The sequence below is a fragment of the Amblyomma mixtum genome, chromosome 1 (assembly GCF_055824585.1).
Source record: "Amblyomma mixtum isolate Tamu chromosome 1, ASM5582458v1, whole genome shotgun sequence".
In the NCBI taxonomy this organism is placed as follows: Eukaryota; Metazoa; Arthropoda; class Arachnida; order Ixodida; family Ixodidae; genus Amblyomma; species Amblyomma mixtum.
The window spans coordinates 255,764,170-255,791,974 of record NC_143012.1 but is presented as its reverse complement, the minus strand read 5'-3'; the positions used below and the strand labels follow the sequence as shown (position 1 = coordinate 255,791,974).

Sequence of the window (27,805 nt, the reverse complement as noted above, 5' to 3'; positions counted from 1 at the left end):
TTATGATTTCCACTTTATTTGCAGACTTTACAACCCCAAATTCATTACTTGCAGTCACCGGAGGCCTACACCCTTGTCCTGTACAGGGGACTCAATTTTTCATAGGAGGTGCGTCGACGTACTCCAGAGTACCCAGGGATGCAGCCTGGAAAAAAGCAAAATAGTCAAAAAGCATAATGACAGCATATGAAGTAAAAGCACAACGCTTGGAATATATAAGGATATGCTCAAACCAAGTCGCTTCCTGTTATAGGCTGTTTGAAAACCTTGGAACAGCAGCTTTTCCGCACACCAAGAAGGTGTCACCTGATTTGGGGCAAGAATTAGAAACACCACTGGAGCCAGAAAAATGCTGTGTATCCTTCCTTTGAGCATAGCCCTGGCATGCCATTTTGGCAGCTACGCCTCCTACACAAATATGAGAATATCTTAGGCATTTTCATGACGACAGCTTGCCCAACTCACTCTCCCATTCCAGTACTTTTAACTTTCGTTAAAACTGAGGAAAACAACACTCAGCAAAAGTGCGCATAGAGCACACTCAACTCTGCAAATTTGATTAGATTCAAATCTTTATCTTCCAGCCCCACGTATCCTTTAAAGGGACTCAAACCTGAGTCATAAGGACCCCCCACCCCTCTTTTTTTTTTGCAAAACGAAACACTGCATTTTAGGTGGGTGATTTCACAACGATTTTGTTTAGAAACACTACAGATTTTTACAGAGAATTTTCCGATCAGTGGATGCGCTTACTTTTATGCAGCTCAATTCTGGAAGCCATGATAAGTGCCTCACTCAGACACGTGACTGCATCTCGCAACTCTGCTGTACAAGCATAGGAGTATGTTCCCAATTGCATGCCAGTTCAATGTCCTTCTCACCACACAAAGAATTTGATATAACCTTTACCACACACTCACTACATATCAGTAATACTCCAGGTACCGATGGCATTATTACAATCATCACAAAAGCCATTACTGCAATACCATTAGCAAATATTTAAAACCTTATGTTCCCTACTAGTAGTGTACACAAGGAGTGAATTTGTATCACAGTACTGCTATGTATAAATGGGTTGACAAACTATTTCAAAAAATTACCAGCCTGTTTGCAATCTGTCAGTTTTTACAGAGATTGTTGAACACATAACTAATACCGTATTTACATTAATCTAGGCTGATGGTTCTTACAAAGACCTCGGATTCAAAACTTGCAGGTCCGCTCCATCAACGATATTGCTCGGCCATCTTTCAGTGCTGCATTGGCATCATACATTGCCTGCATTGTGCTGCAAAGCAATGTCTCTGACAAGGCAGGATCACTACAATGCTAACATACAGCTTTTTAACAGCAAAGTCTTCTTAGCAGCCTACAGTCTAATTTCAAAACAAGGCATGTGCAAAACAAATGTATTAGGATGCATGAGCAACAAGAGCAGCGCATAGCTTGGTACCCGCCAGTGGCTGAAGACCACGGTTCTGGAAATAAAAGTCTCGCTCGCCTTCCCTAAAGCATGCTAGTTGTCTTATGGCACAATTCCAAATAAAACAAATGCAACAAAAAATTTGAGGTCCCTAGTCTTATAATACATGCCCACCTTACAAGTGATACCAAATGGTCTGGGTTCTACTCGCAGTCAAGGCACAGATAAAATACTGTGCAAGATGGTGAACTAAAATGGAAAGCTGTTCAATTTATTTATTTTTTTTTGCTTTGACAAACTGCAAAAGATGTACAGGCACCCAATAAGTAAAACGAAGCATGCAAGCAGCGGACAAACTGCTTCCCAGTGTGCTCTAGCCCTGGAAGCACATGCAGACAGCGAGTGTCTGGTGAACCCATCCTGCAGTTCTGATACTCGCCTTGCCGAAACGGGGAAAGCCATGCTTTTTCCACCAGCGTTTGTCAGGGGTGCTTTTAATGCTTCATTCACGGATTTATCTTTGGCATGCATTGTGCTGAAAGAGTTGGGCTTTGCTGCCCGCGCGTTTGGCTTCGCCACGAATGTGACTACTTTGAGTGCATCATCGTGTGCCTGCCGTGGTTCATGACTCGCTTCGTGGTTATTCTTCAACCACCAAATCACTGCGTGCCAGCGATAAATCCTTGCATGAATAGGGTCGTGCAGCGTTAAATGCACCCCTGACAAACACTGATGGAATCAAAGCATGCATCAAAACTTCAACATGGGTCTGCCAGACTCTCGCTGTCTACATGCACTTCGAGTGATAGAGCGCGCTAAAAAGCAACTTTGCCACCCCTCGAGCGCTCCATTTTACTTTACTTTTGGTGTACCTGTACGCCACTGGCTAAATGTTTGCATACATGAGCAAGTTGTTCCATGATACAAGATGACCTAAATGCAAAGCTGAGCCAATCGACTTCATACAACACCAAGTCTGTGTTAATAATTGCCTAACCAGTAACAGTGGATTCCAAGAGAAGGCAAGTTTAGCAGCAGTGACAGAGAGCCGGGTGGGCGGATGAGATTAGGAAGTTTGCGTAGATAAGGTGGCCACAGCTGGCATAGGACACAGTTAATTGGAGGGATATGGGAGAGGTCTTTGTCTTACAGTACACGTAATTAGGCTCACGACAATGAACAGATAAGCGGTCCGCCACAGGGGGCGCACGACGTAGATGCTTACAGTAACGAGGCTCACGACGAAGAAGCTAACACCCAGCGCCAGATGAATGTTGAATTTGGCCTGTCTCTTGTTGAAGTGTTCCTCCCAGGGTCCGATGAAGGTTGGCAGGTCAGCCATGGAAATTGGCTTGTGGTCGGCGGGAGGGTGATACGACCGAACACCGCTGCGTTGCTGCCCTAGAAGAAGAAATGCGTGATTAACGCCATGCGTCTATCGCTACTGGGAGCGCGTTATAGGATACTTTCACTCAATGCTCACGGCACCAACGGGTATCTGGCACTACACATCAGTATGTCCATCTCGGCAAAACGTAGGGCTCAACAAGACCGCATGCAGATTACAGCAGCAACTTGCGGACCATACAGATATGAATCAAATGCGCAAAAAGCGGCACCTCCTCAAGCAATTTTTATAAGCCTACAAGCTGCATTTCACGTTTTGATAACAAGATTTGACTCGTCCAGCGACGTGTACAATTTAGTCACGTTTCACCTGGGACTTTATTTTAGTAATGTGAAGATGCCAGTTTAAGACCAGCATAGCACGGGAGCAGACGAACACATTCAAGTACACAAGCATGCTTAAAAACACATAAAGCTTACTCAAAATGCACTGCAGCGCTCTTCGAGAGGCGAGCCGGGCGATCATCTTCACTTCGAACTGTAGTACCACAAAATTTCAAGACCTAAAGTGAGCGAAGAACACCGCAAAGGAAGCGGACAGCAGCGAAAGGTCACCTTTGTTGCTAGATCGCTTCGGGCAGCGAGCTGTTACCGCCGTTAACCTGCCCATACATGCACTATCATATTGCTGCGCTAAAAAGTTATGCTTAATAAAATAAGCATAATAATTCATTATTTACAATTTTACTTTGTCAGTTGACAATTTTTGTAAAAGAAAGTTATCATTTTTTTTCTCCAAAATTGTTAAAGCAGCAGTTGGTTTGGCAGTTGTGCGATATGCTGGCGGCAACGTTGATTTGGTAGTTTTCGTGTGGATTTCGTCTCTCTTTAGTTTGAAGTTGTAACTTCAATCGTTTGTAAATATCAGACCAGGTGGCAGTCAGATTATTCACACGATCATCGCAGAAAGGACAACTTTGCAAAAAAAGTTTCCGAAAGGAGGGTCTGTGCGGGCTGTTCTTCCTTAGTTCTGACGGCGCTGGTTTGACTCACTGTGCTCCGCCTCTTCGATGGCGGCGCCCTAGTTAACAGAAGCGAACTAACGGGTTGGATCTGTGCCGTAAGCTTACCCCAGAATTCGACGCATTCAAACAACGCGTCGTCCAGAAGGGATGGATAAAACGAAGCAGGTGGAATCGGGAAGCCACAACAATCACAGCCTGAAGCCGGCCAGTGTTGACTCGTTGGAAGGTTCGGAAAGTGGCTCGCTAAACTCTAAGCTCGGCCCGCGCTCCGTGGGCAGCCACAGCTCCCACTCGCCGTCAAAGTCGCTCTGCTCTTCTTCATCGACTTCTACCGAGAACATGCAACTCACTCAGGAGCTCAAGGTGAGTTTCAACAACACTACTATGTACTCTTGCACGCCGGACCACCTTGATGCTCACTTCCTTGATGGTTTTGCTTTTACTTTCGTGCATTATTCGGAGGTGAAAGCGAAACAAACATCGGCATCTTCCGAAAAGTAGTAATACCAGGAAGGGGTTTAACGGAGGCAGGTATTTACATTATAGTTTAAACTAGAAAACACTGATGAGCTGGACTTCGGTAAATCGGCTGCGCCGCGGAAGTGAATTGAATTGTGCACAGTGAATTAACCTATCGCCTTTGTTTGCTCATGAATCGGTGTGAATCCTTTATCAGCAGGCATCAGGGCCGTTTTTTCGCCTAGTTCCTCCCTCCCCTCCCTTTTTTTTCTGCAATAAGTGGCAAAGTTTTGCTTAAAGCCATTAAAATTGGGGTACGTATGCTTTTTACTTGCTCCACAGATGCGAGAAGTGTCCAAGGTAACAAAGACGCAAGAGCCACCATTGCTTCCTGGAGAACAACCACATGTTGTGCAGAAAGGTAATGGGCGATTCTTGTTTCCATTGCTAGTTCCGATTAACTGCATTGCTGTGTTCTTGTCAACTTTGACACCATCGTTATGTGTAATGTATAAAGACAAATGGTAACATTCCTGCTATTTTGGAGGACTTCAGCAGATGTGCCATCGTAACTCCTTATCATATTGAAGGATTTCTTCTCAGTTCATTCTCAATGTTGCAGCTTCCTTCAACCTTGCTTTGTTTGCATTAAACAACAAAATGGGACAAGCTGTTTCTGTGCAGTTGGTAACATGAATCAGCAGCATACATTTTTTTATTTTGGTCTTTATCTAGTACACCATTTTTCATTACTTTGTTTTTGTCACATGCATTCAAGGTTTGTCTCGGTGGACCCGAAAGGAGTTATAAATGTTTGGAGCATAACTAAATGAATTCTTTAACATGGCAGTGATGGCAGTCAGAGGCGCTTGAAAGCGAACTGTTTATCAGGTTGGCCACTGCTCGCAAAAGAAACTGAGCTCAGTAACAGAAATAGTACCTGCTCACTCAAGAGTTGTTGATCGAATGGTCTAAACTCTTAAGTCATATTGCATTTGAGCATGGTGCAGAACTTTTCATATTACCCATGTGTATGGTTGTAATTAGTCCTGAACATTGGATAGGAACACATGTGATTGCAATTCTTCCCCGAAGAGCCACTTCGAGGAAAAATACACAAAATAATTTTGATCGGTGTGTGATAACACCACATACTAGTTATGACATAAAGAAAAAGTCTGGTTGATGAAGTAAGCATAAAATTTATGTAGCATTATTTATGCACTGGAAGCTTTCGTGGCATGTTAGTACTCATCAAAAATGCATGTTCGGCATTGTCTTCTACCCATCATGGTGGTTCGGTGGTCATGGCATTTGGTTGCTGAGCAGAAGACTGTGGTACTGAATCCTGGTCATGGTGGTTGCATTTCAGTGGAGGCAGAGTACAACGTCTTATGTGCTGTACTATGTCAGTGCGCATTAAAGAACCCCAGGTAGAAAATGATCTGGAGCCCTCCACTACTGTGCCTCTTTCTGCCTCCTTTCATGACTCCTTCCCATATGGTGTAGCTAAGGTGTCTGTTAAAAGTGCGACAGTTACTGCACCTTTCTGTTCTTTGTAAAATATTTACATTTTATCTTCTTTAAAATTACAATTTGACGTGGGCTGCAACATGAATGAAGTTAATGTGTTTGGTTGCTTGCTTCACTGTGTCAGTGATGTTGTCTGCTACAAAGCATAAAAGTTTATCTCTTTTAAGCTGCTCTTCTTTCATAATCTGTTTTTTTTTTCCTATTCCGTACTTTTAAAGTCTCAGCCTTGAGAGTAAATAAGCAGAGAGATAGATAACAGATAAAGGAATGAATGAACCAACGAATTTGGCCATAACGAAAGCAGATTGAATATGGCAAGCTTGAAACAAACATGACTAAAATGTGCTGGCACTTTGTGGATTTGATGATGAAGCCTCTAAGCTACAACTGCTTGCATGGTTGTGTGCTCAAAATAGCCATGATGAAATGTTTCATGCACGGCTATGCTGCATGAGTAGAAGATGTTATGTAGAAAGGACAGAACGCAACTGACGTCATAGTGGACTTGTGAGCTGCTTGTGTGTCAAACATGGCTTCTTGATGTGTGTACAGATCTTGAAGCCTGTAAAGGTGTAAGGCTGTTTTTTGGCAGGCATTGTACAAACATCTCAATGATGCCGTTCGAACAACTAGGAATTCTGGGTTTTGCTGCCCTTTTAAAGAAAGTAATGGTAGAGGCTACATTGTTATGACATGAAGTCCTCTGAATGCAGCTTGTAGAAAATTTAGACTGATGTCAGACTATGTGTAGTGCTTGGATTCCTCAGTGTACAGTGTGAATTGCATGCAAGGCCAATGACCAAATAATGAAAGTTAGGTTGTCACAAAAAGCAAGTCTCATACAGTACTTTGCCTTCTTGGCTCAGTTTTTGACTGAAGAGGACAAGCAGGGATGTTTCTATACATGTCAGAGGACCCAGAATAGTACCGTATTTTCCGGTGTATAAGACGTACCCTTGTATAAGATGCACCCGCCATATATGAAGGCTCTCATTGAAAAAGTTGGTATATAAGACGCACCCGTGTATAAGACGCACCCCAATTTACCCACTTAGTCTAGTGAGGGTTAATTAAATACGCTTGCTCGACCATCGCGAAATGAACCATGGATGGACTCATCTGATCGCATAAAAGCTCCGTAGCTCCGTAGGCCCGCAGCCCGATTTCCGTTTTCGGTAGCATACTCGACCGCAGATAATTTGAACTTTGCGGTGTAGCTCTTGCGCAACTTCGGTGGCATACTGTTGTAAGACCGAGCACGACGGTTGTAGGTAGTGGAAAACACACGCCGAAGTCACCAACACAGACGTGATACGTACACGGTTGCGAAGTTGCAAAGAATGACTAAAAAAGAACGCCGGCTTGGCTTGTTTTGACAATGGCGAGAAGCGCGACTGTCGCCATCTTTTGGAATTTCACATTACTTTTGCTTGCGCCTCCGAAACGACCGCATGTTTGCGATTCTGGAAGTCCTCGTCCCCGCCATTTCATGATAAAGTTCACCCAAAAAAAGTTGCACACGGCGGTCCCCGTATTGAAGTATTAACCGTGTTAGTACCGCATCATTGGTAGGGATATTTTTTTGGTGAAAAAAGCTTGAGCATGAACCTGAGTAATTTCTGAACTCGCAAAAAAAAAAACGAAAAATTCGCATATAAGACGCACCCTTGTATAGGACGCACCAGCAAGATTTTTGACAAAAAACCGCGTCTTATACACCGGAAAATACGGTATGTTCATCCTTAGTCATTTGTGACTAACTGTAGTGGCTCTGTTGCGAAAGCACTGCAAGTTTTTGCTTACTGTGGCACATTTCATCTCCTTGATGTTGATTGCATTTGTGAGAATTCTCAAGTTAATTTCTACCCACATCTGCAGTGTGTGAAAATATTGTGTGATAATCGACTAAAGTGTGGAAATTTACAGAGGCTTCAGTGGTATTGTTTTGTGAAATTGTTTTTAGAGCTCACCTTGGCTTTGAGAGTGCACCAAAAGAGCACCAAAATAAAAAAAATTGAAAAAACTGTTGAAATCCATTACTGTCATGCTTTTCATAAATCCTGTGGACCTAACCTCAGTAAGATATCTGCTGTTCTTTCCACAATGTTCTTTACCATTTCCTTCTGCCTGCCTTGTGATGCAGCAAGAGATGTGACCTACCTGTGCCCATTCCAAGGACCCATCCGTGGCTGCCTCTTCATCACAAACTACAAGCTGTACTTCCGTAGCGTAGAGAAAGTAAGAGCAAAGCTTTCTCATACCTTGCACCTTGCAGCTTTCTTTTGTCTTTGAGGCTTTCTCTTGCCCCTCAGCATCGCTAGTGATGTGGAAGCCATACTTGACACAGCTGGCACGCTGCCGCCCCATGCAGCACATATGGCCCATACCTAGTTTTGGGCCAGTTATGTGACGCAGCGCTGAACCTTTGTGTCTTCAGAAAATGTTCACAGTGTGCTTGTATACGTGTCCTTTCCTCTTGGACAAGGACACTGGCCAAAGATAGCACATCAGTTCCGTGGTGTTTGTGGCGCTACATGCCAGTATGCTAACAGTGGGAAAAAATGGTGAGCATAAAAGTAAGTACATAAAAATATCATATACACTAGAGTAAGGGCCACACTCTTGTATGGGTTACTTCTCACAACTTGAGACCGGTAATTTCGAAAAAAAAAATCCACAAAACGCAACTCAGTTTCATGCGGGCATCAATTTCCTTGAGGCACGCTCTGCTGGGAGCTGCCTCATGACGGCTGCTGCCTGCTGCTGTTATTATTATCATACTTCATCAAGCATTGCTGTGCGCTAGTGTGCAATTTAAAGCAGAATTCATGCACCTGTACTTGAGTGGATGGCAACGACTGACAACCAAGTGACTGCGACAGTTCGGCTAAGAGGAACATGAATCCTGTGCACGTGGATTTTGAATTTGTGACGTGCACGCTCCTGGAAATTATTGCTATAAGTTTAAAAGTTACAGGAATTTTGAATACAATAGGTTGAACTGAAGATGACTTCGTTTATGGTGGTGAGGAACCGGGCTCGAGCAATGGCGATGGTGAAAGCAATGAAAAAATCTTAAAGATATCTACAACTAAGCACGAGATATAGCGTGACATTCTATGCTGCAGTAAGGTAATTTTCCCAGAATAAAATTCGCAAATTGAACTGAAAAACGCTACTCTCATGTAACAGCTGCACCCTGCTGAAATTGCAAAAAAAATATGTGGCCATTGCTTACGGTATCCAGCTAAAATGGGTTAGGCACCTTTTACTGAGGTATTTTGAAGTGGTTTGGGGGCATTTGATAGCTGATTTAAAAGAAAGGCTGTGGTAATATTTTGATGCGTTTTCATTGATTGATATTTGTGGTATTTATTTCATACTGAAGCTCTGTATTGTGCAAATTTATCTTCATGAGACATAGATGTCCATGAATAGGCATTTTAACTTTTAATTAAGAAGCAATAAAAACTTAAACTACTCCAGCTGTGACACAAATGGACTTGCTAAAAGGAGTAGTCATACAGTGGCCAACAAAATTTGAAAGACCGGGGAAAATTTTTTTTTTCCTAGCACATTTTTCGGAAACATTCTCATTATTCTTTTACCTGTACTGAAAAGAATGGCCCTCTGTGTGGAAGAGTTTCTGTCAACGGGAAGAACCATAAAAAAAATAGCAGCGGTGGGTTAAAAGTGTATGTTGCACTAGTTGAGAACAATGACATCAACGTGCATGTTTTGAGTAAGCCAGAGTGTTGCATGCTTCAGCAACAAACTTGTACTTTTTGGGCCTTGGTATATGTTCCTGCAAAATTTTAACTAGGCTAAAACCTCATTGTTGTGGGTAAAGTCAGCTGATTACAATTTCAGTGTCTGAATACAGATGACTAGGGCTGGTTGGTACATTATGTTGAGTTGGACAGTGCTAACTTCAACAAATTTGGACGAAGGACAGAGTGATGGGTGCTTTGTCCTCTGTCCAAATTGTCAAGTTTGCTATGTCTGATTCAATAAAAATTGAAATATCAGCTCTCGGTTATTAGGATTTCTCACTATGATATACAGTAGCACCCTGATGATATACTCTTCACTGAACTACTGCAGACAGTGAAAGACAAATTAGGCTAGTAGTTTGATTTGGAAGATTGTGATTTCAAGTGATGGTTTGCAACCTCTGAGTTTTCAAAGCACCTGTCTCTATTCAAGCACTTAAGCCATCCAGTACACCCCAGCTCGTGGTGTTCCAACAGATGCGGTGGCTGTATGTGCTTGTTCACTCTTTTCAGTGCACCACTCTGTTGACTGGCAGTATCTGTGAATCCTGCTCTGCTTGGGCAGCTTGGCCAGTATGCAATGAGAATGGCATGACAGCACTGTCTGTACCCCACCATCATTTCTTGACGTGTCTTTCTGCTGTTTAAATGTTGGGAGCTAAGCTTTTTCTGCAGTTTGTAGTGTTTTCTATTGCCTTGCCTACCAAACATAGTGAAGTCTGAAAATTCTTAATTGGCAAGGTAATCCTCATGCACCACTTTGAGCATTGCTAAAAAAATTAAATACTTCTTTTTCTCCCACAGAATGCCCGCTCCAAACAGTTCACTGTAAGTGTGCAGGTGTTTCACTGCTGGTTTTTTTTTATTCACATGTTCTGTAAAAATATTCTGTTATGGTGCAGCTGTTGCACTATGTTACAGTAAAAGAAATCATACTTATGCATACACTTAATCTTTTTGTTGCCAGATTCTTAGGTACGTTGGGTCATTACCATTGCTGTTTGAAAAGAGGAGACAGCTTTTGAACTTTACCTCCACAGTGCACTCCCAAGAATCTGCACGGGTTTATTTTATTATTATTTTTTTAAAAGAAAAATCGTCTATGGACCTGTGGAAAAGCCTGTGCAGTGGGAAAGATAGCACAGGCCGGCTTTAGAAGCGCAGTGAATTGGCCTTTTTGCAGGGAGAGTTGGGGAGGGGGGTACATTTTCCTGGACCATCGGTATCGCAGCATGTCGTAAGGGTTTCTCAGGGAGTGGAGGCTCTTCAGAGCTTGCCACCTGTGACCACCTGGTTCAGGCTGGTCTGGGAATAGAGGAAGTTGCGGGGTGTGGTACAGCTGCCTCTTATCATAACAGCAGTAGGGTGGCAAGCCTGGGAGGTTTTCTGTATGCTTGGTGCTCAAGTGATTATGATTACATTGGGGCCTCATTCATTAACTTTCCAATCAATCTTGGCAGGAGCCGCGGTTCACTCTGGAGGTCCCGCTTGGCGTCGTGAGCCGCATCGAAAAGGTTGGCTACGCATCGAGCCGGGGAGAGAATGCGTACGGGATCGAGCTGTTTTGCAAGGACTTGCGGAGCCTCAAGTTTGCACACAAGCAGGAGAACCACTCGCGCCGGGACATTTTCGACAAGCTGCACAAGTTGGCCTTTCCACTCTCCAATAACCTGGTGCGTGACACGTTCAGAAATGGCACCAGAATAGCAGTCCACCTGGGCATTGAAGCATTTCTGTGGTAGAGGTGGCAGAACATGGTGCAGCCTGTAACATGGCTGCACAGATAACATGGTGCAGCCTTGCTGCTTCTTGGTATGCTCTGTGATAAACTGTGGTGGGGGACCAAGTTACTTAAAAATAAAAATTGGTTTTGAGGAAAGGAGAGCAGCAGTAACTGTTTCACTTCTCAATGGACACCTAAACTGTGCTGCATAGGAGAAGTGAAAGACAGAAGAGAGAGGGAAGAGGTTCTGTAGTGCAGGGCTCCGATTTCGACACCTTGGGGTACTTTCTTGTACACTGACATCTAAAAACACATGGATGCCTTGCATTCTGCCTGTATTCAAGTTTATTCAAAGACTGCCCTGAGTTCTGAGGCCACTTTCGAGGCATGGATTTTGCATGGTGGGGGAAGGTAGTAAGTGGCTCGTGGTAATTAGGTGTGACTTACTCTGTCCCACAGCCGCTGTTCGCCTTTGAATATGGCGGACGCTTCCCTGTCAATGGTTGGGCCGTGTATGACCCTCTGGCTGAGTACCGACGCCAGGGCCTGCCCACCGAGAGCTGGCGCCTCAGCCGGGCAAACGAGAACTACCAGCTGTGTGACACTTATCCCGCCATTGTGAGTAGCACAACTCGCAAATTGAGTGCGGTCTGTTCCACTGCATCATCATATCCCATTTGTCACAGCTTGCTGTGCCAGCTGCAGCGGATGACAGCCTCTTGGAAGCCGTGGCCAGTTTTCGAAGCCGAGGCCGTATTCCGGTAGGTTGGTTCTTCGTGCCATTTTTTTATGTTGCTAAGGGTGTCATTCACTTCGTGTAAAATAAATTAATGTGCCATCCTCTGGACACCGATTTGTCTAGCTTTGAATCCCATGCTAACTACAGCTTATGTTGCAGAAATCTTCGAATCCTGTGACCTATGTGAAAGAAAAGTGGTTTTTATATCACTTTGGTGTAGTTGACAACATACATGAAAATCTCACAAATGTATATTAATATTTATTCCATTGTTTTACCAGCAGCCAGCCACAACCTAGTACTAGTACCAGAGACATCAGAGGGCATTGTTACGTTGATAATACTGACAGCTATGAAGAAGGCAGAATTGAACAGATTTATTTTTATCGAAAGACGCAGTTACCTCAGCAGAGAGATTTACTGTGCACTGATTGCAGTATGTATACGAAATATGCATTCTCACAGGGAACCTCTCTTTGTGCTTGAGAAGCTTGACAGATAGCTGACGCAAAGGAGCAATTGGTAATATGAAAGTATGTCAAGTGTCTAAACAGAATTCCTTTCTAATGACATCATAGCGGGGAAAATGCGTGGCAAGGTTGTTCATGGGTAAAGAAATGTTCTAACATTTTTACACTAAATTTCTCTTTTTCTGGTGAAATTCTACTTAGTGCCTTGTATTTCCTCACAATCCATCACCTTTCCTTCATATGTCAATGAAGTGCACAAATTCATCTAATATGTGATTGCTCAGGCTGTGTTTGGGATCACACCATGTCGTTTGCTGGAGAGAGTTCCCTTCGCTGCTGCCTCAGGTTCTCTCGTGGATCCACCCCGAAGGACAGGCCACCATCACGCGTTGCAGTCAGCCCAATGTTGGTGTGAGCGGCAAGCGCAGCACTGAGGACGAGAGCTACCTGCAGATGATCATGGACGCAAATGCTCACTCGCACAAGCTCTTCATTATGGATGCCCGACCCAGCGTGAATGCTGTCGCCAACAAGGTGAGCTCACACCACCATGGTCTGTGGGTGTTTGCACTTGGGAAACTGCTTTGATACGTTTAAAGGCACCAGTAATTTCTTTTTTTCTTCCGTCTCGAGTCAAACACTAGACTTAGGGCAGATGGAGATGACGTGTTTAAAAGTGTGCACGTCTGGCATACCTCAAACAGACCCGCTGGCACTGCTTCACACTTTACCGAATGGCATCCCTTTGAAGAACCTTGAGAGCGGAAAAACTTCTGTTTGGAGCTATGACAGGGAGGGGTATGAGCATCGTTGTGGCTAAGACATTAAGCACAGGGCCTGCTTTGTTCTAGCAAGTTGTCCTATCCAGCAGCTATTTCTTCGGTAAAGGAGTACATTGAAGGTACGGGAAGCATAGATGGTCTGAATTTGCTTCTAAGAACAGATTCGTTAAAAATGTGGCGGCTACTGTATTTGCTCAAATACTGGTTGCTGCATTTCACAGGTTGACCCTGTAACTTTGGGAACCATAAAAAAAAACTAGGGGAAAAATTGGAATGCTATACAGGTCAACCAATGGAAGCTCTAAACTGCCAGCATTCAGTTAGAGGGACACTGAGGATGACTTCAGTTAATTAATGTTCTCAGTGAAAGTTACAGGTTGACCCTGTAACTTTTGGAACCGTAAAAAAACGGGGAAAAATTGGAATGCTGTAGAGGTCAACCAGTGGAAGCTCTGAGCTGCAAACATTCAGTTTAAGGGACTCTGAGGACGACTACAGTCAATTATTATTCTCAGTGAAATTGATTCTCTGGCACTTTCAGGCTATGCTGACGTTTGTCCGGATGCACAAGACTGATTTTAATGCGATAGCATTAAAGTCCCTGTTGTCCAGAAAATCTGGTGTCGGCGTTGTCGGCGTCGGCTTTGTGAGCAATATATCACGAGCATGAGTCTGGTAGGTGTTGCCCAGAGAGCAACCTAGGAGGGTGGAAGTCACGAGACCTTGCGGTGTCATAACAATCTACCCTCCTTGGCAGGTGGCGTATAAATTAATGATTGTTCGCTCGGGAAGAGCAACTTGTGTTGCACCCAGGTTTTGACGTTAATTGGCACTGTAACCACCATTTTGAAGTGAATGGCAGTGTAGCATAGCCTCAGATCTGCACCAGAAATCAACGTCAGTGCGAGTGTTTGCTTACGAAATTGGCCAGTGGTGGCAACGCATCTATTTTGATTTTTTTTCGGCCTTATCTAGCTTATAAAAGGTCTGTTGGCAATGAGTGTGGTCTCTTTTTCATTAGAACGCGGCACCGCATCATTACAGGTGAACTTAATTTGGCCCCCGCGGTGGCTCAGTGGTTATGGTGCTCGGCTGCTGACCCGAAAGACGCGGGTTCGATCCCGGCCGCGGTGGTTGAATTTCTTCGGAGGAGAAATTCTAGAGGCCCGTGTACTGTGCGATGTCAGTGCACGTTAAAGAACCCCAGGTGGTCGAAATTTCCGGAGCCCTCCACTACGGCGTCTCTCATAGCCTCAGTCGCTTTGGGACGTTAAACCCCATAAACCAAACCAAACCAAACCGAACTTAATTTGCCCTCGGTGTCCCTTTAAAGTAATCAGTAGAGCACACCATATACTGGAGCTGTGGCGGCACGGTGAGAAACTCGTCACTGGCGATGGTACAGTGGGCTTAGCACGAAGACCCTTCATTTTGAGGAATGTGCAAGAGGAAACGGGAGAAGTAAACGCCTTCATTTTGGTCTGTTAAAGTGCAGACAAACTCTTTGTCCATAGCGACATCGATGTCCTATGTTAACGGCAATAATTTTCCATGGGTGGACTGAAAGCTTGGCTTTACAATTGCACGTGAAAAGGTGCTCTCGCTGATTTCCCAAGTATTTGATGCACTTTTCAGTGACATCGAGCTCGTGTGATGCCGTTCAATTTTCTGATGGCTTTTCACCTATTATGATTGTGGGACGCCTGACACACCGCATGTCTATGAAACATGAAGTTTTGATTTTAGTTTTTATTTTACAGGGGCTTCAAAGCATGTGGTTGGCACAATGGAGCTGTGTGCTCATCTTCGTATCGTCCCTTTCTGAGAATCTTTTGTGCAGCTTTTTTGACCAATAGGGGACGTGTTAATATTTGTGTAGTAACAGCGGTGGTGCCTTCTATAGTTTCACTGTGAAGGCTCGAAGGTGGCCAGAGTGCTAGAACTTCTACAGTGCTTGTTTTTTTGGTGCAGTTCTCTACCTTCCTCTCCTGCCTTTGTAGCCGGGTTTGCACCTTGCTCTGGCCATGACTTGTATACTGGTCGCTGTCCGGATTTTGGAGTGTGTGATTTGGAAAAATCAGGTCGACTATATGAGAGTAGATATTATAAAACACCTTAGTTTAGATTACCACGTAGTTTCTTTTTCCTTTTCTTCCTCTGTTCTTTTTTGGGTTCTTTCCCTCTGGGCGCCGGCTTGCTTCTTACGTACTTTGGCGCACCCGTTGTGAACATCTTTGTGAATTAGTGGTGTATGTGCATTGCTGCGGGGTGCAGGCCAAGGGTGGTGGCTACGAGAGTGACGAAGCGTACCGCTGCACAGAGCTGTGCTTCTTGGACATCCACAACATCCACGTGATGCGAGAGAGCCTGCGCAAGCTCAAGGAGGCCTGCTTCCCAAGTGCGGCCGACGAGGCCCGCTGGTTGTCGGCCCTGGAGGCCACCCACTGGCTGCAGCATGTGCGCACTGTGCTGGCTGGTGCACTGCGCGTGGCGCACCGCCTGGAAGGCGCCAAGGGCTCGGTGCTGGTCCACTGCTCGGATGGGTGGGACCGCACCGCACAGCTCACCAGCCTGGCCATGCTTATGCTTGACCCCTACTACCGCACCATCCGGGGCTTTGAGGTGCTCATCGAGAAGGAGTGGCTCAGCTTTGGGCACAAGTTTGCACAGGTGAGTGGGGGTTTGTGCGTGCTGCTTTGTTCTAGCAGTCTGCTTTACCATCCAAGTAGGCACAGCTAAAGCTTGGAAGTCAAACACCAGAACATGCACACGACATCAGAGGCCTAGTTTTCTTACTGCCAAGAAGGGGGAAAGAGCTTTGTCATGTCCGTGACACTTAAGAGGGCTTCAGTAAGTGGTCCGAGGAATCTCTGACTAAGAGTGAGTTGCAATTGCATGGCTGTTATACAATGGGTACCTTGGAATTACCATCAACTGGTGAAAAGGTGGGTGTGATGGCAGCTTCAGCAGCCACCTGTCCCTCCTGAAGGCAGTTGTGCGTGTTTATTGTGCAACATGAATGCTCCTCGCAGGAAGCTGGTATTGGAGCTGCAAATTATGAACACAAGGTTGTCCCATCTGTGAATTTTGTGCTCATCTGTCGCAGTTTTGTGTTATGGTTATGCAGGGCTACTTATGGTCGGCAGTTGCATTATTTGCATGATGCATGTTTCAATACTACTAGAGGGTCATAGTTGTCTATGAAATGTGTTTTGAACCCATAGCGCATGTTTTAGCCTGACAACAGTCATTTTCTGCAGAAATCACGAAAAAAACTGGATGGCTTTGGTACGTTTTACTGCAGTCGCGGGTTGCAAAACAAAGGGCAGCACCGTGTGGCATGTGTTGTGCCACGGTTCAGTAAGACTGGGTGTGAATTTCTGGCTTATATAAATGGGTTATCGTTAAGTGCTACAATTGATGGCCTGTACATTCTATTGCAGAAAAGAGATACTCCGAAATCAGGCACAAAACTAACAGCTTAATTTTTAGGCCATTGTGGGTGTGTGGCACAAAGCACATGTTAGGAAAGAGAAAAGAATGGGACAGCATTCCATGTTCTACATTGCTTTCATCCTTGCCCAACAGGCCTGTAGTACCAGAACTGATGCTTCTCAGCTGCATTAGAAGTCATCTTGCACTCTACAGTTCCCTCGTATGTCAGCAACTCCTCTCAGTCCTTGCATTTTGATATATTTACAAAGAACAGCTTATCGCTTGAGGTGTCAGTGTATCCTCATCTGGGATTTATCATTAAAAAAGAAAAAGAAATTTTACATCATATTTTAATGTGGCCAGTTTTTTTTCTGAATAGTATTTTGTGAAGTCTCTGTACCTTTGCCAGTGATACGTGTTGCCTTTTTTGAATACATTTTTGAATACTTGTTTTGCAGCGCATAGGCCATGGTGACGACAAGCATTCGGATGCGGACCGGTCACCAGTTTTCCTGCAGTTCATTGACTGCACATGGCAGGTCATGAACCAGGTAAGAGCGATTGCCTTAACTCATCAAGGCAGGCTTATACTGTAGAATCTTGGCAATAGTTGGCAATCACGGGAGATATGAATTTCTGGATGATACTCTCTTTTCTCTCTGGTCAGTGCGCATTCTGTGCACTGCATGCATTGCATTGCAAATTCTCTGGTTAGTGCACATTGTCCATAACGTGCAGAATTTCAGATGTTCCGAACACTCTCATGCTCCGCTGCTGAAGATGCGCATCTATCCTGCGCCACTACTGAAGCGATCGTACGAGCCACAGCTGTGCCTTGAGGCAATAAGGGGGGACCCTGGTTTTTGAAAAAAAAATTTTTATTAATGATGTCACAGGTATGAAATTTCCAGGCCACATGTAGTTTTGTGCGCTGATTCTGGATATCTCATTTAATTTCGTGTAAAACAATTCCTTGAGCACTTGTGCAATTTTTATGCAAGTATTTTGGAAAAAGTTTTGCAGAAAATTTGCTGCAGGAAACTCGCTGAAATGTATGTCATTGGGTTCTCTTGACACCAAGGAATGCAATAAGGGTAAAGTTATCATCCTGGCTATCATAGAACTTGAGTTATAGAGTTTTGAAGTTGTCGCTTCAGAAATGAGAAGAAAAGTGTGTATTTCTATTTGTGGAGTGGCAGCTTCAGTACCCCATAACTAAAGTTCTATGATAGCCAGGATGATAATTTTACCCTTATTGCATTCCTTGGTGTCAAGAGAGCCCAATGGCATGCATTTCAGCGAGTTTCCTGCTGCAAATTTTCTTATATGCTCTCTCCAAAAGACTTGCATAAAAATTGCACAAGTGCTCAAGGAATTGTTTTACACAAAATTAAATGACATATCTAAAATCAGCACACAAAAATACATGTGGCCTGAAAATTTCATTACTATATCTAGATTAATAAAATTTTCTCTTCAAGACCAGGGTCCCCCCTTAAGCTCTGCACGCACATTGCTGACTTGTTTGCTAGTCGCACTTTACGCACGGCCGTATATAAATCGTCAGCTGTAAGGAAGTGTGCATGAGTGCACGTGAGTGTACGCATGAGTGAGTGCATTTTCTATGCTTATGCATATGGTTTTTGTTCGCTTTGGATGGTAGCAATTTCGGATCATGCAAATATTTTTCACAGCCCCGTGAGATTCGTATCATCAACATTCTGCTATTTAAGGAACCACACCTGAAATGTGAGGTGAAGTGCTAGCTTGTGCTGTGTTGCTGTGTTGAAAAAGAAACATGTATCAAATGCAAGGGCTGGAGAAAAGACGGGAAATACTTTTTTTCTGGCAATGCTTCTCTGCGGAGTCGGGGTGTCAGGCCAAGGTAGCTGCACAGCAGCTACTTGGCACTTGGCACTTGGCACCCACTTTGCTTAATCTGTCAGGAATTGTTTCATTTTTTTTTTGCAAATGGTTGTGATAACAGTGGGCACATGCATGCATTTCCAGTGGTTACTGACAGCACACCCCCTTGAACATGGCATCTATGGGCAGGTTGCACTTACGCTCTAACAGACAGCACCAGTTTTTCTAAAAGACAGCACCAGTTTTGCATGATGTCCATGGGAGGCTTCACTTGTAACTGACACAAGAGAACAACCATGATGACAGTAACAATGAAACATCTTCAGAAACAATTGATGCTTTATATGCTTTGGCAAATTTAAGCGACAGTTGGTGGCATTTTATGTTAAGATTGTGCAGCAGCATCTGGTCTGCATTGATGCTAGTGTTTAATTTTTGAGCACGAGAAACTGCCTAGTCCTTAACACTAGGGACAATGAGGAGAGCTCTATCAATATTTTTTTTACAGCAAAATCCGATAGTTTGGCATTGTATGGCTTTGTTGGCACTTGGCCGGCAGCGAAAGATGCATTTATTTCTAAGAAATTTGGATTCGAAGTTGACAAAGTTTTTCCCGCCGCACTGATTCAAACTTGGGATTCTCCTATGACGACACAGGACTAAGTGACGTGAAACATGACGTGCACATGACGTAACGCAGACTCCATGATTTCTGACGGCCAGCAGTGCGGCCTGGCAGCAGCCGAAAAGAACGCTACCGCCGGCAGCACGTTGAAGGCATCTATCAGCTATTGCGGCCGTCGCTACCGTCGCTTCGTTTACGTTTGCACCGGCGTTTCTCCAGCGTTACGATGGATCCCGTTCTCGAACTCATCAACGTAGTTCTAGCAAATAGACACCTTTAGCATACCGTGTACCTTGTTACCGCTAGCGGAATACCGGGAGCCCGCCTACTGCCGGAGAGCAGGCGCTGATTGGTCCCGATGCTGCAGGCGCGCGCGTAGCTGCCGGGTACGTGGCGCCATCTGGCGATGTCAAGGAGATTTGCGCATGCATTGGCTGCGCCTCAGTGATTCGTGGCTTCTCGTGTTCTAGTGTTTCTAGAACCATTGGTTCTAGCAACACTGTTTTGTCCTATGACGTCATCACGCTTGTACTTGCGAGTTTGGCCTGTGGCGGCGATACCTGTATTTTGGTTCTTGCTCTTTTCTATGTTACAAAAGCTTTGTTGTCAGTATGAGTGGCGTTTTTGTAATCAGGTGCTGGTATTCTGTCGATACAAGCCAGCTTCAATTTCTCCTCAGTGTCCCTTTAACACTGTTAACAAAAACTGCTTCATACACTTCAAATATTTCGGCTTGCTTCTGAAATCATACCTGTTTAGGTAAAGGGACTCTTCTTCTGCTTACTTCTAGTTCAAGAATGCATTTGAGTTCAACGAGCACTTCCTCATCACCATCCTGGACCATCTGTACAGCTGCCTGTTTGGAACCTTCCTCTACAACTCGGAGCAGCAGAGGGTCAAGGAGGTGAGCTGGCTGGCTGAGAAGCCATACTCCAGAGCTTGTCGTCGGTTACAAAATGAGAGAATAGGAAAAAAAAGTCCTGGCAACTAGCATGGCGTGAGAATAGACTGCATGTCTTTCTGACCATACTTGCTCTACTTTGTGCTTTGCCTAGCACAACATACAGTCGAGAGTAAAAAAGATTAGCACTAGTGACAGCAAAGCTCGGAGCTGCGGTGACGAACATGCCGATAACAAAAGTGCCAGGTGTGTTCGCGAAGCATAGCACCACGCGGTGCGATTTTCGCTGCTCCAGTGACGTCATTGTGCTAATCTTTTGTCACTCGCGACTGTACATTCAGCCTAACAGGTGACTTCTATCACAGTAGATGCCATGCAAACCTTGCAGATTAGAGCTTGTGTATTGACCTCACATGTGGTAAAACCAGCTCTGTAGAGAGTGGGAGGACTACAAGTAGCCTCGACAGATGCATTTTTCAGGCAAAAAAAATGCGTCTTGGTGCACAGAAATGCAATTACCGTCTCATGGGGGCAAAGATGATGGGTGTTTCAGACTCAACAGGTAACGATGCTTCCAGGTGTTCGGTGCTTTTAGTTGTAGGGTGCTGTGCTGCATTTTATACTATTTGTGATCTGCGCGACTCGTCACCGTTCTCACTTTCCGTCCAGTCAGTCGTTTCGAGGCTCCGAGTGAGCGGCACAGTAATAATTGGTATGGGAATGCAGCTTTTGTTTTTTGGCAAGAGTAGAGCAGTTGTATGACATGCACGGAAAGGGTGTTGCAATGAACCCTTTCTAATCTGTGCACACTGCAAAGGGGTTGGTCAGCAACAGCTTGCAGATTTTGTTATCGACTCCCCAGCAGTAGGGTAAGGCTCTCATGAAAGTTTTTTTTTGTTTTGTTTGTTTTTTCACCTTCTCTGTGCAGAGCGTGCGTGAGCGGACCCAGTCACTGTGGTCACTGGTCAACAGTGACATTGAGGAGTACACCAACCCTCTGTATGCCAGCTACCCGCAGCAGCACGTCCTGTTCCCAGTGGCCAGCCTGCGTCGCATCCAGCTCTGGAAGGGCTACTACTGTCGCTGGAACCCACGCATGCGCCTACAGGTTGGTATCCTTCTCTGTCGGCTTTCACTAACACTTTTCTTTTTTTCTGGAGCTTAGCTTGATATCAGTCTTGTGCATTAACAACTATCAGCTTCCTAACTGTCAACCTACGCCTCTTGGAAGCCATTGCATGTAGTGTGTCTCAAGAGTTGAATGATGGAGACAGACATAGGGCTATCCTTGGCAGAAAGTATTTCTGAGGTAAGTGGTTACAGTTGACTCACGATAATTCAGACCCGGATAATTTGCACTTCTGGTTAATTCAAACAAACTTCTAAAGTTTGGATGGCTGGGTATATATCTGCAATGCATTTTAAAGCTGCATAATCCCTACCGCAGTTTCGCTTAGTTCACTTAGTTTAAGCTTTTCATCTTTGCTAAATGTACCTGCAGTGCCAAAAGTGGCGGTGGAGGTTGGGCACATGAGACTTGCCGGGGGCCGGGGGGAAGAACTGATTGGCACTCCGAGGGTTGGATGCGCCCCATTGCCGCTTGGTTTTGTTTCATGAGCTTCACTACCAGCCCGCATCAATAGCGGCTCTCAGCCGTGCATTAGTGGACCAATTACAGCTGCGCGCTTTTTCGGAGGCAAATTGTGCATCTCTGTTTTTTTTTTTTTTTCTTTTACAGTGGCAGCTTTTAAACACCCTTTCCTGGGTTTTTGTGTAATACAGTTAAAGCTTTTCAATTCGACCCCTGTTAATTTGGAAATCGGGATTGTCCGAACTGCTAGCTCGGTCCAGGCCAACGCCCATGTTAGCCTGTAGCGTTGTACACTCATTAATTCGGACGCTACGGGTCTCACACTGGTTGATGGGAATGAGTTCCTGAAAAAAATTAGAGATCACTGCAGCGGTCCGCATTGGGAGAATGCAAAAGCATTGACACCTCCTCGGCACTCATCACCTCTGCTTCTGTTTATCGTTTTCTTTTTGTTTGTTAATTAAATTAACTACCGGATTAGCATAATTATCTTAAGCTTTAATTAAAGATTGATTAATTTACTCTGATTATACCTTCTTTTATCTCAATCAACCATTTTGGTTTCTAAAATTTGGCGCCGTGGTTGCTTTCCCGTCCTCTTACTATATCCCCTGCAGCCTATTCAACCACCCAATGGTTTTTGCTGATAATTAATTAACTAATTAATCTATGTAAATGAAACTTTTTGTTCGATTAACTATCACTCATCAAATTCATTTCAAACGTTATTTTCACTCTTTTGCTTATTTTTCACTATTTTGCCATCCACCGCTGTTTTCCTGTCCACTCACTTTATCGACGTCCGCACTATTTCGACGGTTTTTTTTACATTTCTGGATCCAGTTAATTAACTAATCGTCCTATCGACATAACTTTTTTTGCGCAGCATCCTCACATCACCGTCTTTTGATTACAACCACTCGTTTGATGCTACCTCTTCTGAGAACACCACAACTATTGCAGACACGTTTTACTGACTCATTTTAGTGACATGACCTCGCTGACATAGCCAAAAAATGCTTTCACATTAAAAAAGTCGCATCCAGGTATGACCGACACGGCAAGAGATCACCAAAATGCCCCTGCTGAAAGCCTGAATTTCATGCAGCAGAGTCGCTCATGGCCTGTGCACCATTGACAATGGCACACAACAGCAGACATGATGACTAACGGACTGCCCTGTCTCTGAGAGCAGTCTGACCGCTTAGTTTCGGTTTCACTTTCTCACGCTAGCCCACGCTGACGTCGGCTCGAACAGCCAGCATCAGCCATCCAACTGAGGTTTTGGCATGGAGGGAAAAAACAATAACTCCTTTTCCTTCATGTGTTTTGGACGCTGATTGGCATGTCACTGATTTTTTGAAATTCGAACTTCCAGATAATTCAGACCTTTTTTTTTCCGTCCTTTAAAGTATGAATTAACGAGATTTCACTGCTGCGAAACTTGCTGCTCATGCAGAGGGTCGTTGGTGGCTCTGTGCGCCTGGAGCTTTAAGGGGGGGATGCGGCTTTCAAATCGCAAAAATATAAAGAAAAAATCGGATTTTTTATAAAAAGGTTAGATTTCGTAAGGTATCTTTAATTATATCCTGGAGCATTTTCTCTGAAAACTCCCCAGAAGTGACGTGATCATAGGTAGCAAAAAAACTGGCTAAGATTTCTGTGCAAATACTATACCAGTTTTCTCAAAAGCATTTTTTGACCTGACTGCCCTGCTCACCTTGCAGAAAGCATAGCACGACAGTGGCTTCGTGGATTTTCATGCGGTTTGTTGCATTGTGTTCCTTGATAAATTCTTTTTGCAGTGATTTTTTTTCCCTATAATTTCTGATTTTTTTCACTCTGTCGCCTTTGGCTAAAGTTTAAGAGCAATTTTAGGCTCCCGCCGTGTTTATTTGTCACGCCAGGCCTTCTGCAAGTTTGGTCTAACAACAAAGTACTTGGAAATTTATAGTGTAAAAAATACTGAAGATGTAGTATGAGTGAAAATTTGTATTTATTCGTTTAGTGCACTTCCCAATGAATGTGCCGAATTTCAGTGCTTTACGCCAAAAAATAAAAAATTTCACCTCCGAAAGCTACGTCCCTCTTAAAGGGGTTCTGGAACACCTTCCGAGGAGAGCGCATTAGCTCGCTCAATCACTGCCTTGAGTTTTCGTGAACACCTGAGCCAAATAGTATGCTTTTACACCCAGCAGAGAAGCGACAATCGCTCAGAAGTTGGCGAGCCTTTTCTGGTGGCTTTTTCATGCTCGCATCCTCCTCCGTCGCTCACATCTGCGCATACAAGTTGGGGGTTGACTATTGGTTATGTTCTTTCAGACGTCAGGCAGCTACCATGGCCGCTGCCAATATGCGGCGTAGCGGCGGAGGGTCAGAATGCTCCGCCCCCAGTGGTGGGGCTGGCAGAGAAGCGCCGACATTTCAGCGTGCAAAAAGTGACTAGAGGAGAGAGGGAAAGGTGCAAAGACACTGAAATTCAAGTTTTGACTATGGATAGCTCAGCTTTTACAAAGCGCATTAAAAATATTCTTGCTGGACAATATTCGTGAAACAGTGTGCTTTAACATCCCAGGCATACTGAAACATTATTAGAGCCCCTTTCAGAGCCCCTTTGAAGGGACACTAAAGACAAAAGCATGGACTGGTGGGCGAGTTGCTGTTGCATTGTAGGCATGTACGAGTTCACATGAACGAAGACAGAGGAGGACGCTGTCTTCGTTCATGTGCGCTCTTACGGGGTCTGCTCTGGGAAGAACTGTACTGAATTATAGTTCTCAGTGAAAAATGATTCCCTGGCTCTTCTTAGGTATGTTTTTGTTTGCCTAGCAGCAAAATGCACGTTTATGGCTGAGAAAGTTGAATTTAAAAAGTTTCCTACCACTTGATTCGAACTCGTGACTTCTACACTGAAAAGGACTGGTTGCCACCGTTTTGAATTGAATGTTGACGTAGCATAGCCTCCTTGATCCGCGCCAAAAATTCAGCATCGACGCTTGCAGCTTACTTGTGGAATCGGACGGTGACGATGGCACCTGTATTTTGTTGTTTTTTATTTTTCTAGCTTATAAAAACTCAGTTTTCGGTGACAGTGCTGTAGGAATGTTACAGGTCAACTAAGGGAGCGCAAGCCAGCTTCAATTTCTCTCTTCTGCGTCTCTTTCAGTTTCTTAACCCTTTGCGGTCCGTAGTCGGGCCCTGCCCGACAATGGGACTCGGCCATAGTGCTCCGCTGTCAGGCACTACCCGACAAGCTTTTCCATGGTTGAATTGCATGTTTTTTTTTTTTGTTTGTTTGCAGCATGCGTCATCCGTTAGACAGTCGATAAACTAGATTTTTTATTTGTTTGCATTCTTTGGACTAGAGGGCAGCACATTAGTGCTTTGGAGCTTTGGCTTGTGCGAGTGTTCTGTGGTTGTTTATACGCCGTTGGCAGCACAGCATGGCCGCGTTCTCGCCGAGTGCTTTCTACAGCAAAAATTGCCAAGCTTTCAGCGAAAGTGATGATGATGATAATAGCGAGGAAGACTGCTATGAGCCTCCATCAGAACAGCAAAAATTGCCAAGCTTTCAACGAAAGTGATGATGATGATAATAGCGAGGAAGACTGCTATGAGCCTCCATCAGATGATGAAGAAAGCGATTCCGCAGAATCAAGTGGCGGCAGTGACGACGACGACTGCGTCGCAGATGGTGGCTCTGGTGACAGGCGAGCATGGAATGGTGGCGGAAGCTGTTTTTCTGGCTTCTGGAAGTTTCCATCATAGACAGCTTCATTTTGGTGAGGATGCAGTAGCTCAGGCAGGTCGTAAAGGAGCAGCAACACTTTCAGTACCCCCAGAACCTCATCAAACAGTCGGTCGGTGACATGAGGGCCCGCGCTAAAATGCAGGGCCCATCTGCACTTGTGGATGGCGAGCAAAGGCTGGATAGCCGGCCTCGCTTCATATATAAGCTCGCCGGCTGAAGCAGCAAAGATTGCGAGGTTTGCAGTGACCGAAAAACCAAAGGGGGCAGGAAAGAAACAGTGTACAGTGTTTTTCCGCCAAAGGTGACGTCAAAATCCCGGACTGCACCCAGGGGAATGCTTCGTGCGGTTCCACACGCTGCCAAAATTCTATTGAGAGGCTTGGGCAGGTACAGAAACGTCAAAAATAAACATTCGCTGAAGTGTTTTTTGCACAGTTGTCATTTTCTTCCGCCGTGCAGGAAACAGGTTAAATAGTTTCGGACGAAAAAGGCCGCGAGGCAAGCAATAGTTTTGGACTGCAAAGGGTTGAGTTAGTGCCTGAGAAAGCTACAGACGCTTGTGTATTTAAATAGCTTCCTTTAAAAGCCTGTATCGCAGTGATATGGCTCATAGTGCGAATCAGGCATTGAAATGAACTTAGCCAGTATTTCTTGGATTATTCTTTAGTGTATACCTGTGAAGCAAACCTATTTCTTTGCTTCAGTTTATTACATAATATATTCTTTTTTGCCATAAAGCACCGCAAACTGCATTTTTCTGGGCTACTCGGCTTCAATTAACTTCGGAGGTTCGCTGACAAATCATGGCTAAAAGCCACTACCTTATACAATAGTGATGTGTAAAGTAAGTTTGATGAGTGCCTCAGACGTTTGGGAAAATTAACTTGTTGTCAGTGACAATATTCTTTCGTGTGATGAAAGTGCCAGCTGCAGCTTTTGTCTAGGAGACCATTCCAGTCACAGTAAAAAGATAGTTACTTGAAATTAAGTTAAGGTGGCTTTAAGTGCACTTCCCCTAGGTTATGGCAGTGTTTCTAGGTTTGAGGCATTTTTCTGTCAACCACTGAAGTCGTGCAGCCCATCCCAATGCAGCTATGCCTCGGGCAATATTACGAAGAGAGTATCTGCAAAGCAGTTTAAATACCATTCAAAATATGACATTGCAACTCCCACTTTTGCTTAGATGGTGGCGCTCCAGCAGTTTGGCAACAGTGCCTCAACTGTGCTGTCTCTTGTTCTACGTTCTTTGCCAAGGATTGAGAAATTCCAGAGGCACTTTGTGAAACTGGACAAAAATGAGCAGTGGACAGGCACTTTAAATTTGTAAGAATCACTGCCATGGTTGTGGTTTATAGCAGAACCGAAATTGTACTGAACCACATTGGTTCTCAAGTTGGCAGGAATGTTTGACCTCCCTTCTCTCTCTCTCTTTTTTTTCATCCTCCAGGAACCCTTGCAAGTACGCAGCAGAGAGCTTCTGCAGTTGCGTGCTCAACTACAGAGGCAGCTGGAAGAACTAAAGAAGGAGCATGAGTCCAAGTCATCGCGAATTCCACCAAGAGTGTCGTCGCCCATTACTGTGTAGCAGTACTGTGTGACTGCAATGAAAGCATAGCTATGCATCGTGAGGTTTGCATGTAAAAGCTATGTAGCCTCAGAGATCGGCCCAGCATTATTAGAGCTTTTCTCTGCTTTGTTTGTAAAAACTTGTTGCCGTATTATAAGGAACACCTTGTGTGAACGGATGATGCATACCCGCAAACTAAGCACTTTATAGATTTCTACGTCACTAGTTACACAATATGTGTCCTTTTTTTTTTCCAATTTTTGTTTGCTATGTTCTGCTATGTTCATTTGATCTGAACTTACGTAGTGCTTCTCGCCTTATCTGTGTACAGTATTCAGGGCGGAGATAATTTTATCACTTTTGCTCGCGTATGTTTATGTGTATGTGTTTTATTCAAACGAGGATAGTTAGGTGCTCTTTTTTTTTGATGGTTTTTAGTTATTTGTTTATTAACTGATTGTCAATCCATTAGCAAATGCAGTGTACCGTTATGCGAAAATGAAATGTGGTTTGCAAAGTCAGGGCTCCCGATGTGATAATGTCCCGGTAATTCATCGCGGCGCTGGTGTAAATAGCTGCTTCTGCTTTGTGCTTTCTGCTTTGTGGCTGTATATATTTGAGTACATTGTTGGTTTATCTAATAAATTTATACCACAGACGATGACATGTCTTGCATGTTTTTTTGTAGACTTAATTCCGCTGTTTGTAGATTGGTTCAGTCGCACTCGCAGACTTTAGAATCGGTTAAGTCACTGTCAGCTTGACTGGCGCCTGTTAATGGAGCGAAATGCG

The 27,805-nt window shown here is 44.3% G+C and overlaps 2 protein-coding genes across 3 annotated transcripts; one reads left to right on the top strand and one right to left on the bottom strand.

Annotated features, from left to right (window-relative positions):
- LOC149371520 (uncharacterized) lies at positions 1-3,412 on the bottom strand. Its single transcript, XM_089565772.1, has 3 exons — positions 3,254-3,412; positions 2,652-2,827; positions 1-145 (listed from the first exon to the last, which is right to left on the bottom strand). The coding sequence occupies exons 1-3, from the start codon at positions 3,297-3,299 to the stop codon at positions 92-94; spliced, it is 276 nt and encodes a 91-aa protein (XP_089421898.1). The 5' UTR covers positions 3,300-3,412; the 3' UTR covers positions 1-91.
- A 195-nt stretch (positions 3,413-3,607) lies between these two features.
- mtm (phosphatidylinositol-3-phosphate phosphatase) lies at positions 3,608-27,674 on the top strand. Of its 2 annotated transcripts, XM_089565768.1 has the most exons (13): positions 3,608-4,161; positions 4,600-4,678; positions 7,934-8,028; positions 10,368-10,391; positions 11,024-11,236; positions 11,746-11,904; positions 11,973-12,047; positions 12,841-13,029; positions 15,552-15,947; positions 17,171-17,263; positions 19,994-20,107; positions 21,033-21,212; positions 26,894-27,674. In XM_089565768.1, the coding sequence occupies exons 1-13, from the start codon at positions 3,946-3,948 to the stop codon at positions 27,029-27,031; spliced, it is 1,971 nt and encodes a 656-aa protein (XP_089421894.1). In that variant the 5' UTR covers positions 3,608-3,945; the 3' UTR covers positions 27,032-27,674. The 2 variants fall into 2 exon arrangements, with proteins under 2 accessions (XP_089421894.1, XP_089421895.1); XM_089565769.1 differs by lacking the exon at positions 10,368-10,391.
- Positions 27,675-27,805: the final 131 nt, after the last annotated feature.